The following is a 17,061-nucleotide window of genomic DNA, read 5'->3' on the forward strand; positions in this document are numbered from 1 at the left end:
TTCCATTCATAGAGTTCAGCAACTCACTATTATGGCCATTTCCATGAGACCCCCACCCCCATCATTAAAGTGAGCCGACTGAGGAGGGCCAGTAAACCTACAAGAACCAAGGCACTGCTGTCGAAAGGACAGAGAGGCACGTTACTGTCAGACATTAGATTCCTAATGCCTCGCCATAAATCAACTAGCAGGCTAGTAACCAACCAGTCACTTGAGTTACCAGACATCAGACTGTTGATATTCCACCATAAACCAACCTGGACAGAACTCTGACACCCCTTGAGCTGCAGTTGTCAGGTTCACCAATCAACCTCGTGCCGTAAATGCTTTCATCATCCCCATCCATGAGATTAAACAGCTGATGGAGATGAAACCTACACTAAATGGTGACTGATCAGCCATACTGACCATTCAGAGCTTGAAGAGAGCACGTGCACTGACCTTGCCAGCCAGACCAAAACTCATGATGTAGAAGATGACAATGAGAAAGGAACTGCAGGTATCAGGCAATGCTAGACACTGTCAAGCTTACAAAATCCCATGTTCAACGTAGCTGACCTGCACATTGTTCAATGATGTCATGTATCTTGCATGACGCATCTAATAAAACTAGATCAAACTAACCAAACTCAAAGGGAAGAAGCTTCACTGGGATTTCATTCAATCGATGTTCTGGAACCAGCTCGAGTCCCACACATGACAGAACCAGTCATTGGCAGGCGCTTACAAGCTGAAGTACTTTCACAACTGAAGCATCGATAAATACCTATCCCTCATCAGCAGTTCACCAATAAAAAACAAAGCCTGTCACACGGCAATCAAGCTCCTGAAAGAATTTATATGATGCCCTTTAACTCATAGAATTTAAATGAAATGGCACCATTAAACAACTGCACTCTTTGTGCTACCTTTTGGCTGCCCAAAATTTGACACAGTATGACCAAGTCATGGGTCAGGCGTTTGTGCACAGCCCATCCTCACTAGATATGAGTCAGCAGAATGCTCACATTCCCATTGGCCACTGCACTCACCATCAAATCTGGGGTCACAGGGGGAGCCTGCTCCAGGGGCAATGGCACTCACTGTAAGGTCAGCTTCCACCATGCCTCTGGAATTCAGCATGCAGGTGTATGTGGTGGAATCTGTCGAAGATCACCCAAATAAACCAACCTGATCTACTGTGTGCCATCACGGTCAGTGATCTCATAGTAATGCTAAGCAGTTACAGCGAGTGCGCAAAACAAATGCCGTAATTGCAGGTGACATAAGGGTAATTTCATGCGAATAAACTCAAATACGTGGCTAGTGCACAGTTAACACAAGCTACAACAGCCTATAAAACAGATGCACAGATGGCCAGCCAGGTCTAGCTCTCAGATCACAAGTGTGTCACCAACATTAAAGACCAGGTACTCGAGCATTTTGCCTCACAGTTGTGAAATATGTACACTGGAACACCGCTCAGTGCATGCCTAGGTCATCTTACTGCTCAAGTATAATCCACAACATTAGCTGCTTGAAAACTGTTTGGCATTTCATGCAATAAGTGAGGTAACCAAAATGCAAACTTTTGAGGTAGCCTACTCACGTGCAACCAGCCTGAAAGAAAGAAAGGGAGAAGAAGAAGAAGAGGAGAGGAGTTAAACATACACTTGCTATCTGAAGTCTAAATCTCTGAACTCTATCAACTCTAGGATACGTGTGCACTTTCTTTCAACGAGACCTCATCTGAAGATAACAGAAGGATTTGCACACCAGCAGCAGCAGCAGCAGCAGTAAAAAACAAAACAATAAAAAACCAAAGAAGGTAACAGGAAGTTTGTTGGTTATTTTTCCCACGCATTTTTTAAATGTATCTGGCCAAATCAGTCATGCATGCTACATGTCCCCTAATGATACTTATAGGCATCTAAATCTCAGTGGTGCCACTTTTGACTGTAACATCAAATAAAATATACCAGGCACAGGCCACAGGCCAATTTCCCTCATTTTCAGACCACTGTGAAAAATCTGTTTCTAGCTGGATACACCTCAAGAACGCAGCAGCGAATTCCCCTCAAAGGAGGCTCTACAGGCAATGGTGTCAGCTGGGCTGGTGGACGGCAGGTGCCTCTGTGAAATGGGATCAACCTCAATACCCTGACAACCGATGGACGGTGTTTGCTGGAGGGCTTCCTTCGAGGGGTACTTGCCTCTGCGTTCTTGACTTGTATTCGACTATAGACATTCTGAATTCCAATCTTTGACACTGCACACACTGTTAGTCTTGTCTGCTTAAGTGATACTTCAAAAACTAGTTAAAAGTCTGTAAAATAATATGAATGTCACTATTAAAGGCAGAAAATCCCTAGAAGAAACAATCCCTAAATCCATTAAGCAGCAGAGAGACCTGGTAACAAGAGAATTTTTGTCAACTTTTGAGAAATAATAGCTTGAAATAAAGGTCAGAGGAAGTTTATGTTTTGTTTCAACGTGAATTGATCTTCCATTGCTGGAACGCAATGCTTCACAGATCAGTTTCAAAAATAAAAACATCTGGCTGGAAGCATTTACCTGAAAAAAATTTTCACTCCTATAACAGGTAAATGTACTCACACTAAGAAAAAAGGCACACAGGTGAATATTGCCTGAATTTTCCAAACCAAGAAAAATAAAATATTCAGTACGTCAGAGTACACTGGAGGAAAACTTTTTCTGGCAGTGCAGCAGAGGCTAGGCAGGAAGGGGCAGGAGACAGGTCTTTGTCCCCGCGCTGTGGGGAGAGGGCTCGTCAGCCCTAGCAACCCCACACAGTCTTTCCAACTCTCCCACTTTCACCCCTCCCCACCCACAGACCGAAAAACCCATTCTCTCATGACATGGGGTCAAAGGCCGCTGATTCAAACATAATCAGCCACGCACCTGTGCAACAATTAAGGGGCCCCCAATCTTTACACAAGGAATCGCTCTACTTGGGCGAGGTAGTGAGTCGTTTTTCACAAACTCTCTAATGTGTGCTGCCTGAAACGGCCTCCTACTGCATCCACCACAGTCGTTTTTGGGCAGGTGATTGCAGTGAACGTTCTAAGCATGATGGCTATCTGTAAGTGCATTTAGGAAGTCATTACACAACAGGCGGCACAAACTGAGTGCGACCCCATTTGCCTGTCCACACCATTCCCTCCTCCTCCTCCACTTTCCACCTTACACTTCTGCCTTCCTCTCTTCCACCGCCTTTTCACTCTCGCCCTCTCTTCATTATCACCCTACTTTCAGCCTTCACCGTGCTCTTCGCTTTGTTATAGCTCTGCCTGTTATGCCGACGACGACGTGCAAGCCAGGAACATTTGCCTACGAGCTGCGCTCTAAAAGAGGAGTCAGGGGCCCATTAAGGTATAGCCAATAAAATTTCATGAGCTTGAATCCCACCAGAGACAGGAAATTTGTACTACACATACCTGCCAACATAGACAATCAATGTTGCATTTCACAAACACATTTAGCAGGCTGTGGATTCCTGTAACATGTGTACTGCACTGAAAGAGTCATCTTTGCATGCTCTGCCACCGAATGAACAAAATGGTAATCCCACCTTCTGGCTTTTGCATGTTATTGCTGAAGATGAAGTCCACAGCAGCCTGAGCATCAGGTCCAGTGATGTAGAACTTTCCAAAGTAGGACATGTTGAAAATGGCTGCATCTTTTCGACAGCTCAGACACTCATCCTTTATCTAAAAATGCAAAGCGCAAAATAAAGTAAAATTAACATTTGAGTCAAAGTCAAGGGTAAAGATTTGTGAGAACAGCAACCTTTGACCACAGAAAGCTCAGGAGATCAATTGCTGCAGGAAACCAAACACTTACAATGTCGTGTTGGCCTGGAAAGTCAAATGTGTAGTCCAGTTTTAGCTTGTCTGCATAGTTGTAGCTCACGTGCTTCACATTTTCATAGCTTCCATAGTAGTCGTAGGCAAGAACCTGCAGTACAAAGCAGTGGCATAAATCTTGTGGTTCCATCTGTAAAACATTACCACTACAGTCGCCAACCTCAAGTCCAGAGTCTTGCTGGTACCACCGGTGTTCTACATGTCCTGTGTGACAGCTAAGAGTAGTGCACCAAGTACAAATGTGACCGAACTTAAAAGCCTTATAGCAGACAATGCAGAGCCAAAAAAAATTTAAATAACATGCAAATGACTAAAAGGGACCTGAATAGAGTCTTCTGCTCACAAAAATACGGCATGCTATGCCTCATATTTTTGTGAAACACATTCAAGCCAACGATCATGCAGACTGAGCAGCAAAAGCGTCGCATGGTGACACCTCCGCGCTTCTACCCTATCCCTTTTCCCGTAGTGATGGCTACTGAATCCTGGCGGACACAACATTCTCAGGGGTGTGATCCACAGCTTCAATACAGACCCCTCCTTCGTATCAAACCCACTTGTGACTTCTGCATGCCCCGCAATTTAGACAGACGTGATCGCAATTGCCTGCACAGATTTTGCCTGGACATTGCTTTCACTAAATTCTTTCTTCATAAAATTGGTGCATCAAGAATCCCTACCTCTGTGCCACTTGGTCTGCCACTGCCAAATTTTCAATAATCATCGCAAGGCGTTGTTAAGTCCTTTCGAACTCTGTCAGGACTGCCCCTGTGCCTGGAGTATGTCCTTGGACACTGCAGCGAAGCTTCGGCTACGCGTGGGGCAAAAGCATTACTATTTCTTCTTAGGGACACGGATTTGATAGACACCCATTAATGACCCCCTGTGTGTTTGTGTGTGTGTGTTGTGTATGCTGACTTCACCTGTCACCTTTTCTTTCTTCCTTTTACCCCCTCTTTTTCACCCTCATCCGGAGTAGCATGCCAGGTTAACAACCAGGCAGACCTCTCCTGTATTCATTAAAATCTCTCTCTCTCTTTCCCCCCTCTCAAGTCGACTCAACATATTGACAATTTGCTGGATGAGTGCCCAGCTTTGAAAAGGGTGCACGAACATAATTTCACACTGGTGTACATGTGCAGTTGGCAGCAAAATTTTACGGTATACGGATGTGCGAAAACAAAATTATTTCGGTGCAGACACGAAAGCCAATTGCCTGAAATGCCGGCAGGTATGAAGGGTCATGGATGCTCCACCTGCTAGTATCGAAACCAAGTGGCTAAGTAGCAAGATAGCACCACAATAAATTTTTTCCCACACACACACATCCTGTAAACTTTTGGTGGCAACTGTACATACTGCTCTTAAACAAAAAGTATGGCAAAGGCAAAGATGATACTCTCAAAGAATGACACTACTATTCATTTCTTACAGTTTTCAAAAATACTACCATTACTAAGATTTCTCACTTGTTAACTATTTGCCACCAAAGAGAAAGAACTCACGAGGGTTGTAAGGGCTCTCTAAAGAGGCGCTCAACTCAATTTCAGTTGTGGCTGTATGCTACAGACTAAGCTATACAAAACACTGCTGCACGACAATGCAGAAGACAAGTGCTCATTTGCGCACTTTCTGTGCATTCTGCCCATCTCCGTACTTATTCATGCCAACATATCAATACAGTACACCAAACAAGCTCGTGCACTATAGTGAAAAAAAGAAAAAAGCTTGTCAACTCCATCAGGTCTACTGCTTCATACTGTCTGTTTGGGACTTCCAGCATGTACTGCAATCAGTCCCCTTAAACATAGCCGTATTTTAACGATTTGCCTAAAATAACGTGGATTTCGGCTCCTTTGGGAACTTTTCAGACACTACTAAAGTCCTAAAGTGATTTCGGCGACCTCTGTATGAAGCCTACTGAACTTTGAAGCAACCTAGGCGGGCCCCACAGGTCACGTGACCCAGTGACGACATCACAACCTGCCCACTGGATTGTAAGTAAAGTGCCTACAGGTGGCAGTTAAATTAATGATTGGTCATGGTTGCTCGGCAAGAGTGACCTGGGTCTCACAAGCCCCACTGGTGGCACAGCACCTGCTGTCGCAGGGCAGTGGCACATCGCTTAACAACTGCACCAGGGGTGTTGTGAGGACTCCCAGCGATCTATGAATGTAAAGTAGAGAACCTTGAAAACCGAGACTCAAACCGAAACCGATGTGCTAGCACACCTGACTTGCATTTGGCCTAACCACTCTAAATCATCCATAATTTTTTTTTCTTGGCAGGGAATGACACTTGAAGTCATGCGCACATAATCAAGTCAAGTACATGAATTAAATATTGCCTATTTGGGAACTCATACATTTCAAGACCAAGTGTGGTGCAGCAACAGCCCAATGCATAGATGGAATAGTAAAATGAACTAATGCAATATTCATTCAAATCTTGGTCTGATGTTTAGAGGAATTCCCCAAGGTGGAGCAGGTTTGTAATAATGGAGTAATTACTCTGCCATCCACCCAAGCACAGCCATACGGCTACAAAGGAAGCTATACAGCTTCCACAGAAACTTGGTAGTTTTCTTTCACAGAAGACAGACGAGAGCCTGTAGCAGAAGCTGGCTACTAGTCAATCTTGGCATGCTGGCAGCCAAATCCAGTCCTGTGTTAGAAGCAGGCAATGCCTGGATGACTTGGTAAGTAGATTTAGAAGCTGGTCAAAAGAAAAAATTGACGGTTGATTTGCATAGTTAGGCCAAATGCGAAATAGGTGCGCTAGCAATTAGGTTTTCACGTTAGGTTTGGTGCTCAGATCCATTCTTCACAGATGGAAGTTGTTCGAATAGGTTTATGGTTTATGGGGGTTTAATGTCCCAATGCGATTCATGCTATGAGGGATGCCGTAGTGAAGGGCTCCGGAAATTTTGACCAATTGGGGTTCTTTAACATGCACCGACATCGCATACGACGTGGGCCTCTAGAATTTTGCCTCCATCAAAATTCGGTTGCCAAGCTCGGGATCGAACCCGCGTCTTTCGGGTCAGCAGCCAAGCACCATAACCGCTGAGCTACCGCGGCAGCCAGTTGTTTGAATAGTGATAATGGGTGAACGCCCATAGTATATGCGGAACTGCTCATTCTCTACTTCACATTCATACATCCCTGGGAGTCCTCATGCCACTCCTGGTGCAATAGTGCAGTGGTCAAGCAATGTGCCACTGCCCTACGGTAGGAGGTGCTGCCATCGGTGGGGCTTGTGAGACTCGGGTTGCTCTTCCCGAGCAACCTCTCACAGCCAATTATTAATTGAACTGCCACCTGTCGCCTGCCACGGTGGGCAGTGTGCGTGTGTGTATGTGTGAGAGAGAGAGAGAGAAAGGAATTTCAATGAGAGGAAAAGGAGGAGAGGTCGGCCGATGGTAACATGGCCCTGGCTTGCTGCTCCACACAGGGGAAAGGGAAGGGGAGGAAAGGGAAAGTGTGAATGAAGGTTGATGATGGCGCACGCACACACACACTGGCTGGCTGGCACTTGCATCGCGGTGAGTAGGCGCACGTGAAGTTCATGTCTTGAGCACACACACCGACATGTCATTAACACATACCAGGATGGGGAATGAGGGGCTCGTTATACATATGAGAGAAGCCAACAGCCACAGAAACCAAGGAACACAGCGGATTTTTTTTACATTTATTTATTTTGTGGTGTTGATCAATACAGGTCTGCCGGTTACGGACGTGGGTGGTTCTGATGAACACTCTCAAGGTTAGGTCACTTGTAAACATAAATACGCCCAAAAGTAGATCTGACAGCCGTCAGCTCAGTTGGTAGAGCACTGGACGCGTAATTTGGAGGTCGTGGGTTCGGATCCCACCGGCGGCATGTGGTTGTTTTTCTTCTGCTTTTCTAATCAATTAGCTTTAAGCGATAAAATATTTAGTAATATTCTCCACAGATCAACACCAAAAATTAAATAAATAGAAAAAAATCCCCAGTGTTCCTTGGTTTCTGTGGCTGTTGGCGGGCGCTCTCTCTCTCACTCTCACACACACACACACACAAACACACACACACAAGTGCACACAGAGAGGCAAACTACACAGCTAAATGCGGGCAATGCCCACTATAAGTGCTACTGCACTAAAAAAGATAACAGAACCTATCTGCAGCTACCTACTGACAATCAAATAACTATAAGAATAAAAATCGGGTGGAGAGCACTTCACATGTTCTCTCAGATCATGAATGGGTGCTAACCAATATCCCTCAAAAGAAAAGTATATAACAGCTATCTTACTGGTACTCACTTATGGGGCAGAAACGTGGAGGCTAACGAAAGGGTTTGAACTTAAATTAGGACAATGCAGCGAGCTATGGAAAGGAAAATGATAGGTGTAACGTAAAGGGACTGGAAGCGGGTAGAGTGGGTGAGGGAACAAACGCTGGTTAATGACACCCTAGTCAAAATCAAGAGGAAGAAATGGACTTGGCAGGGCGTGTAATGCGAAGGCAAGATAACCGCTGGTCCTTAAGGGTAACGGAGTGGATTCCAAGAGAAGGCAAACATAGCAGGGCGTGGCAGAAAGTTAGGTGGGCGGATCAGACTAAGAAGTTTGCGGTGATACGGTGGCCTAAACTGGCAAAGGACAGGGTTAACTGGAGAGACATGGCAGAGGCCTTTGTCCTGCAATGGGCCTAGTCAGGCTGATGACGATTATGATGATCTACTGGTTCGGCCAAATTTGTGTGTTGCTGGGAAATGATCCTTTAAAGGGCTAAAGTGAGATACTGGGCTACAGAACAAGTAATCCAAATGTAAAAAAAGAATAAACAAAAAGCCCTCACAGGAGCAGGACCATCCCTGGCAAACCAGCCAGGCCGTTCCCAACCCAATCGCTCCTGAAAAATGCACCCTGCCTGGGACAGGACCTGGAAGTAGAGGAAAAGCACACTTGTCAAAAGGGATCACAATCATGGGAAGGATAGCAGAGAGTGGAGCTTCAGTCACCTCATGCAAGGGATCTTTGCGCATATTTCTTGAGGCAAGCGGTTCATCATTTGGGTATACAATCGAGTAATTCTTCACGTAAGACTCATGACTCCGTTCTCGAATCCACTTGGGATCTTTGGTGAGTAGAGGAGAAAAGCGCCTGGGGAAGACGGCAATAAACTCGGTTGATTGTTGGGCAGCTCCCCGAGTAATACTTCGAGAAAATTTTTTAAACACAGTTATGTAAAAGGATGCTTTCTTGCAAAGCACACATCATTCTCCTTATAAACCATATTTACTTGCATAATGAACACACTTTTTTTTGCAAAAAAATCTCTTAAAACTGGGGGAGTACATTCATTATGCAGGGTAAAATATTCAAAGAAAGTCTGAAGCGGTAAAAATGCAACAGAAAGTAGGCACGTTCAGCATGAAGTCAAATAGCTAACTAGTTCCTACAACCTTTAATATGGCATATCAAACGGAGAGACCCTTTGTGACCAGGCGTTGTATTTGATAGCTCTCATATTCCTCACGAAGCATTCTTATGAGATGTTCAACCCTCAGGATGACATGTAGTAGCCTTGAAATTTGACAGATGGGGGCTTTATGTTATTGTGTAGTTGTTTTGGCATTAAAAAAGGGGCACCTGTTAGCACTGGCAGCAGACTGCATGCCAAAAGAAAGGCTTATGTCTATTACGCGAGACAAAAAAAAATTGTACTTTTGACAGCCAAGTAGGGGGTGAGTATGTGAGTAAATATGGTATAACAGATCTCTGAAGCAATAACATGTTTTTATTAGGCATGTGCGAATAAGGGTTTTTTGGTTCAAAGTGAATCCGAAGCAAATAGTAAATTTCTTCCAATAATTTCGAACTGACTAGTTCAAATACTTCTGGCCCACAAAAAAGGTTGAAGAGCACAATAGACATTTTCGAAATCATATATTTTTTTAACATACAGGGCTGTCACATGAAAAGAAGAGACAATGTATTGAAGCTTTCTCACAGCCATTGAATCTGTATTGACTTTCTGCAAAAATGGCCATCAGAAATTGGGGGAGCTGACCTACATGCAGTGCAGACATATCTGAAGGGTGCGAGACCTACATGTGGGGCCTCCAACTGCTGCTCTTAATTGTGATTGTGTCTTTGCTCAGCTGTTGCTTTTAAGCGGGGACTCCTTGACACCTGCTAGGCGTACACGCCATGCAACTAGCGCCAGCCCGTGTCAGGCGTCAAAAAGGGGCACTCATCTCCATGTGTCTTGTGCTCGCGTCGTCGTACTTGTTTAGCAAATTTCATGCAAAAAGCAGCAGCTGCAGTGAGCCCAGACTCACTCTACAGAACTCAAAGGAGCCGGGCATCCTCTAATTAGAGAGAGTTAGCATAGCACGATCCACTTCCGCGGGGAGCCATTGCACACACGCAAATTGCCCTGCGGACGCCACAAGACGCCAAGCACTGGCCAGCTGTTTGCATGCCTGCCTCATCATACCAATCAGCGCCTGCACACTGGCGGTGCGCGGAAGCAGATAATGCTACGTTAAATCTCTCTACTGATGCACGCTGCATTGCCACTTAAGGCCCGTGCGCACTGTTGGTAAAGTGGCCACAGAAACCTGGCAGATACGATCTGGGCGCGTGCTTCCGCCTGCTCACATCTGTTGCCGAAGCGTTATTCACTCAAGATGAATACTTCGAGATTTCAAATACCAAACATTCAGATCAAATTGAATATCGAACACTTTACTATTTGACCAAATATTCGCATATGCCTAGTTTTTATGCAATCAATAGATGTAGCAGCAGTATGCATCAAAAGGCGCTCTTGCACAACACTGATAAAAGCTGCATGCTTACATCACTGCACTACTGAAATCTCTGCTGAAGGCTCAGGCTCGAGCAAGCACTGGGGCAAAATTACCAACTCACACTGCCGTCAGAGCACGGTGAGCCCCCGAGTCACACAGCAATAACTTTTGTTACTGACTGCCACTAACTTAGCACAACATTCCTAAGATCGCCACACTTGACAAAAGAAAGAAGTGGTTCCAGTAACTGCGGCAAAATGTAGTCCTGGGGCATATTTTCAGTATTATTTTGAGCCACATACCACTTTTCTCCCCGCCGGGCTACCGTTAGTTTGCAGTCTACCATCATCACACCCTGACAGTGCTTCAAGTAATCTTTTTTATATCTCACAATCTTTTAATCATGAAACTGAAAGCAGTCGCATTACCAACATGATCATAAAGCTTTCCTTCCCGTTACTATCTGAGAATGAAACAGGTTAGGAAAAGGTGTTGTGTATGTACCAATGTTATGTTTGTATTGTATCAAACGAACAGCTTATGTTATCACTCGAGAATGTGCATTGGCAGTACTGCCATAATGCAGAAATTTTAGAAGTCCTGCTATTTGGCAGTAACAATTGGGGCAAAACTGGGGCAAAATTGGGACATTGCATTGTATACTTCACCACTAGTTATAGACCCCACACTGTAATAACTTTTAGGTACTATGTGTACTTTGGTAAACAAAAAAGTATGCTGCACAAACAGGCATGGCAGCACTACGAGACAGTTCAGAAACCGGCCTGTATGACTCGTGTCAGTGCACTGAGAAGGCAAAAATGACATAGCTGAAGGCACAACGCAATGCACGCTTGATAGCAGTCAAGCCAAAACATAACAGGAGCTTTAGTAGCCTTCAAACGTGCCCCAATTCCATGAAATGCTTCTCTATTTTTCAAGCAGCTATTTCCAGTAGCCGCTGGATTCACAATATACGGATGTAAGAAAAAAAGTTACCCTTTGGAAATTAAGTTACTGCATCTGGTTTCAGCTCCGTAGAGCCAAAATGGCTTTCCAAAGATGAAACAGCTGCCAGGACACAAAGAGCGAGTGAAATCAAGACTAGCAGAACAACCAAAGCTAAACATTAGTGAAAACATGTTGCAAAGACCTGAAAATTACCAATTCGGACATTTGTCCTCCAATGAAAAATACGTGGCCCAAAACAGGTCCATGGACGCTTCTGCCACCACACACTTTGCTAATTCACTTATCGAGTTTCACAACTGCAAAGCTGGCAATTTCAATAGATGAAAAAAAAAAAAAAAAATTACGGCATTCAAAATCTGAGGTGCATTACTGGTAAACACGTTTTCAAAACCTTCTTGAAAGGGTGGATGAAAATGAAGAGCACACTCTAGTGGATGAAAAGAAGAAAGAAAAAAGACTGCACTACTGATTGCCCACGACATCTGTCATGTATGCACTCTGAAACAGATACTACGCCTTTGTTTCTTTAGAAGTCCTCATATAGTACCACTCAGAGATTTTCCCTGCATAGCGGTGACCTGATACAGCATGGTTTTGCAAAGTTACAGGCCCCCCGCACAGACTGAAGATGAATGCTGCTTTCATTGCAGAAGTTCCAAATCAGCATGACTTGAGAAGTGTAAGTGGTAAAAAAATTGCAGACACAGTTTCATCAAAGCAAGGAACTGGTGCGTCTCAGTTTTTCCAATATTTTCAGAAATCAACAACAAGAAGAGGGCAAAAAATGCCTCTAGACTTGCACGGCAGGCATTTCAGATGTTTATAAATGGCAAATGAAAGCACTGTATGTTTACTTGAACCAGATACTACCAAGTATGCCAATTTTGACAAAAATGAACATAGAAAACATACGTTCTAACTATGTTAGTTCTGCAATGGTTTCACTTCAGCCTACTTTTGCAACTGCCTCAAAAATCAGGCCTTTCAATTTTCAAGCCCACATAAACCCCAGGCATAACTTTACAAGCGCACTTTAAAGGTGGCAAATTAGTGCAACAGTTTAGCAGCACTCCTTGCTATGGGTACCGGCACAAAGTTTTTGGGTGTCTCTTTTTTGCTTCGAAAGAGGCCCATGGGCCTAGTGATCATGAAAATGAGCTCAGAACGCCAGTGCACAGCGTTAACAATTCATTACAAATGACTTTGTACCGGCAGTTTCGGTCTCAGTCGGCGCAAGCCCTGAAATGCACGTTGATGTCATGGTTAACCAGCCAACTTGGGCTCCCACATTCCTGACGACACTGGCGTCACTAGCAAGCACTGGTTATTCCTGTGAACAACCACTGGATTCAGCGACGTCCCAATAATTGGGACAAGTGTACCTCGTAGTCACGCGATGCGGGTGGAAATGCCGAGGGGCTCCTCAGACAAAATTCAAAGACATATTAAATTATATTCCACTGAAACTTTGCGACTGAAACATGCTACAAGTCATCTCCTTATGGCCATAAAAAAAATCATATCACTTGTTTGTGCTCGAAATTTTGTGTCTGTACCCCTGTAACACTGTTACCGTGTGTATACGAGGGCTTGAACTTCACATACCGGATGTCATAACCATACATATCTAAATTGGGCCTCCCCTGTAGCACCCAGGCAGCAAGCTCCCTGCCACATCCTCCTCCACCATTCATGCCCAGGCTGTTGAATCCACAGCCATGAAAAAAGCCCCGAAGAGAAGGTTCTTCACCAAGGAGAGGCTTGTGGTCTGCCGTGAAGGACTCTGCAAGGCAAGTAGCAATGCTGTCATTGATGTCGCTCATGACCAACGTTTATTTATGAATAAAGCAGCACAAACAATCGTGCAAAAACTCAAAGTAAAATAATAAACCTCACACGCACATATTCAGCGTGAAGAATATGCACTCACACTGGAATTTAGCTGAAAGTGAGAAGAGACTCTCAAGATATCTATTGAACACAAATGCAGAATTAAGAAAAAAAAACACTGTTTCATAATGAAACTGAAAAGTCCAAAAATATCAATTTCATTTTAAAACAGAAAGCAAATCTGCAAGCCTCTCTGCTCCACCCACAGCAATAGGTGCACTCTTGGCCAAAAGTACTCAGGCCAAACTTTTCATTTGAGCCGCATAATGGAGCCATTATGGCACCATTAAACACCAGAGGGCCTCGAAATGCCAGGAGAAGGATTCTTCTGACAGTAAAAAAGCTTGCTGTTTGACGTGTGGTTTGAATGCTCCGCTACGCGCAGCATTCATGGAACATTCATTCCGTTACAAGTGAATGCTGTGGCCTAAAGACTTTTGATGGGCGATGTAGAGGGTCATCCACTCTCATGCGTACATGCGAGTGCACGGCCGTGCTCTTTGGAGGGCCACTGCACCTGACGTTGCCGCACATCGGAGCAAAGTGACAGACGATGCAAAGCACCATGTTCAGGTCCATCTTCTCGTGCGCCATTTTGCTGCGACGAGCGGCTGTGTCGCATGCAGTGGATCTCTAAAGAATACGGCCACACGCTCGCGTGTTCGCACTAAGGTGGACGACCCTGTACATGCAACGTGTGCCTCTAAATATTGTACAAGCTCATAGGCCCCCATTGGACTCATACTGCAAAAGGTGTCATGCGCATTAAAAGGAGACTCAGCTTTGTGCCATCTCAAGCTATTAGGTAGCTTCCCAAAGGATTAAAGACATATCATGAAAATGTGATCTCCATAGCAAAGAACTCATACTCAAGCCCACAGTGATTGTGTTAGAAGAAAATAAATACAATATGGCATCACTGTCAATTCTATGACTATCATAGCAACAAAATGCCAACAAAACAGAGAAACAGAGGGCCCTTGGGTAGGTAGCTCCTTATTCTACCACACCATGTCCAACACACTGAATTGAAACTGCATGTGGAACCTGGCTTTGCATTTTGCTCTAGGTCAGAATAACTTCCATGCCGGGACGCACTGCAACAAAATCAACAACCCAGCAGGAGTACATTCTTGAGCTCCCAAAGAGAAAAGAAGAAAGAAGGGAAAGTTTTGTACTTAACCTCCAAACAAAATTTAGAAAAAGAAAAGAACACTGCAAATTAAAACTTAAACTTGCAACTAAAATAATAAAAGCTTTACACAAGAAAAAGGGCCATGTCAGCAACAGCTTCCATATTTTTCATACACCAGCATGAACAAAGATATAGAAACCACTCATGTAAACCCCATGATGAATGATGACAAATGCTAAATAAATATAAAATGAACACCAAGGAGCCGTAGTTTTTGCTCGGGAAGGTTGGTTGGTTTATAGGGTTTAACGTCCCAAAGCGACTAAGGCTATGAGAGACACCGTAGTGGAGGGCTCCGGAAATTTCGACCACCTGGGGTTCTTTAACGTGCACTGACATCGCACAGTGAACGGGCCTCTAGAATTTCTCCTCCAAAGAAATTCGACTGCCGCGGCCGGGATCGAACCCGCGTCTTTCGGGTCAGCAGCCGAGCACCATAACCACTGAGCCACCGCGGCGGCTTGCTCGGGAAGGACTCCAAACATTAACAGCACTGTTAACCAGCCCCACGTGAGCACAGGAAAGATTTTTAACCTTTACACTTCTGCTCCTGCACACTAATGCTGAAATACGAATATGTAATGCAACTGTTGATGTAGGCTTCAGGGCTAAACTCCTGAGAAGAAAAACATTTCTCCAGACAACGTTTAAATCATTGATCAATGGCTACAATAAACACCTTTCAATCAATTTTGCTTAATTTTTGCGCCCTACTCATTCCCATAAGACAACAGTGGCTCACTAAGAGTCATGTACATCGCTGCAAAACAATCTATCAGCAAGCAACTTAACTAACTTATCAAAACATTTGCTGACTATGGATGGGCCAAGGTTCTGAATCATCCTCTTTAAAAGTAGACACAGCTAAAACCACTGCAGTGGATGTGGAAAGAAAAGCAAAACAACCATAAAGTTAGAAATACTCCCACATGACTACACACGTTTTCAAGTGCAAGTGATGAATGCCCCTTGTTATGTGAACTGCCACATTTTTACAAAATGTGGCAACCAAACAGATGCACCCATTTAATTTCCACTTGATTTGTCATTTTCTGATCTCTTGTTTCATTCAGCCGCTGCGGTGGCTCAGTGGTTATGGTGCTCGGCTGCTGATCCGAAGGAAGCGGGCTCGATCCCGGCAGCGGCGGTCGAATTTCGATGGAGGCGAAATTCTAGAGGCCCGTGTACTGTGCAATGTCAGTGCATGTTAAAGAACCCCAGGTGGTCGAAATTTCCAGTGCCCTTCAATACGGCGTCCCTCATAACCTGAGTTGCTTTGGGACATTAAACCCCCCATAAACTAAACCAAACCTTTTCTCATTCTGAAGCATTTTCTACAGGACCCTTAAACCACTTCTGGTAAAAAAATTTGTCGCACTCTAGTGGTCGCAAGACATTATCCGAGAAATGCAATTCTGCAATAATTTCCTGCAAGAACCCATTCTGAGTACAGTTACAACCATTGCAATCAAGCAATTTCACCATGCCGCTACAGTTATGCCTTCTTGAAGACAGTTTTTCCTGCATTTATAGCAACTAAACACCACAAACAGTATTTTTTCTCCTCCTCTCTAACAACAGCCATGCAGTGGTATCAGAAGACTATGCCATGCACCCCGTCTGCACCGTAACTATTGTGCAGCAACACCTGTTGTCTGGACGTGGCACAGGCCAGGCAAACGCCATCTCACAGTCTGACAGCCACGGGTTGCACACATGGCACGTCACTCCAAACCATCGATCAGTCGAATGACAGCTCTTCGGAGGATCTCGATCTTAACTTAGAATCATGTGACATCTACCAGTAAATTCATCTAGCAACCCGTTTTACTTAATGCAGTTAATTTATGCCGGTCGTCAGGCATGCGTCGTATCATCCATACTTTCAATGCATTACGTATTTGCCGGGACTGCGCTAGTATGTCATAAAAATGTGTGTCGCAGTATAAAAAAGGGACGCATAATTGGAGCTCCGCTGTAGTTGAAAAAATCTTACGGAAAAATGCCGGTCCCATGTTAGGGCCACACCCCATCAAAATCGTGGAAAAATATCTGGCCCTTACACGAGTATATACGGCATATCTCGGTATTCTTTTGTTTCCTCATAGCATAGCTATATAACCACAAGCCTTTGCTTTAACCTGGTAGATTACCTAAGACATTACTGTTCTCAATGCACTCACAAAAATTACAGGAAGGTTCTCGTTGAATAACATGTTACAGTAGTATTAAGTTGAAATTCAGCATGCAAAAATAACATCATGAAAAAGCACAAAGGCCACACAACACACGAAAGAAGGCATAACTAGCACTGTCATTTGCTGCATTTT

At 44.3% G+C, this 17,061-nt stretch overlaps 1 protein-coding gene across 2 annotated transcripts in view; it reads right to left on the reverse strand.

Annotated features, from left to right (window-relative positions):
• The window catches only part of Sardh (Sarcosine dehydrogenase), an 85,863-nt gene that overhangs the window by 52,686 nt on the left and 16,116 nt on the right, over positions 1 to 17,061 (reverse strand). For both annotated transcript variants that reach the window (XM_089583270.1, XM_089583269.1), the window contains exons 9-14: positions 13,252 to 13,429; positions 8,878 to 9,019; positions 8,715 to 8,798; positions 3,844 to 3,957; positions 3,572 to 3,710; positions 1,032 to 1,142 (exon numbers count right to left, since the gene is read on the reverse strand). In XM_089583270.1, the coding sequence (XP_089439396.1) occupies positions 1,032 to 1,142; positions 3,572 to 3,710; positions 3,844 to 3,957; positions 8,715 to 8,798; positions 8,878 to 9,019; positions 13,252 to 13,429 (768 nt within the window). The remainder of the gene's footprint in view (positions 1 to 1,031; positions 1,143 to 3,571; positions 3,711 to 3,843; positions 3,958 to 8,714; positions 8,799 to 8,877; positions 9,020 to 13,251; positions 13,430 to 17,061) is intronic.

This window comes from Amblyomma mixtum, chromosome 3 (assembly GCF_055824585.1).
Source record: "Amblyomma mixtum isolate Tamu chromosome 3, ASM5582458v1, whole genome shotgun sequence".
Classification (NCBI taxonomy): Eukaryota; Metazoa; Arthropoda; class Arachnida; order Ixodida; family Ixodidae; genus Amblyomma; species Amblyomma mixtum.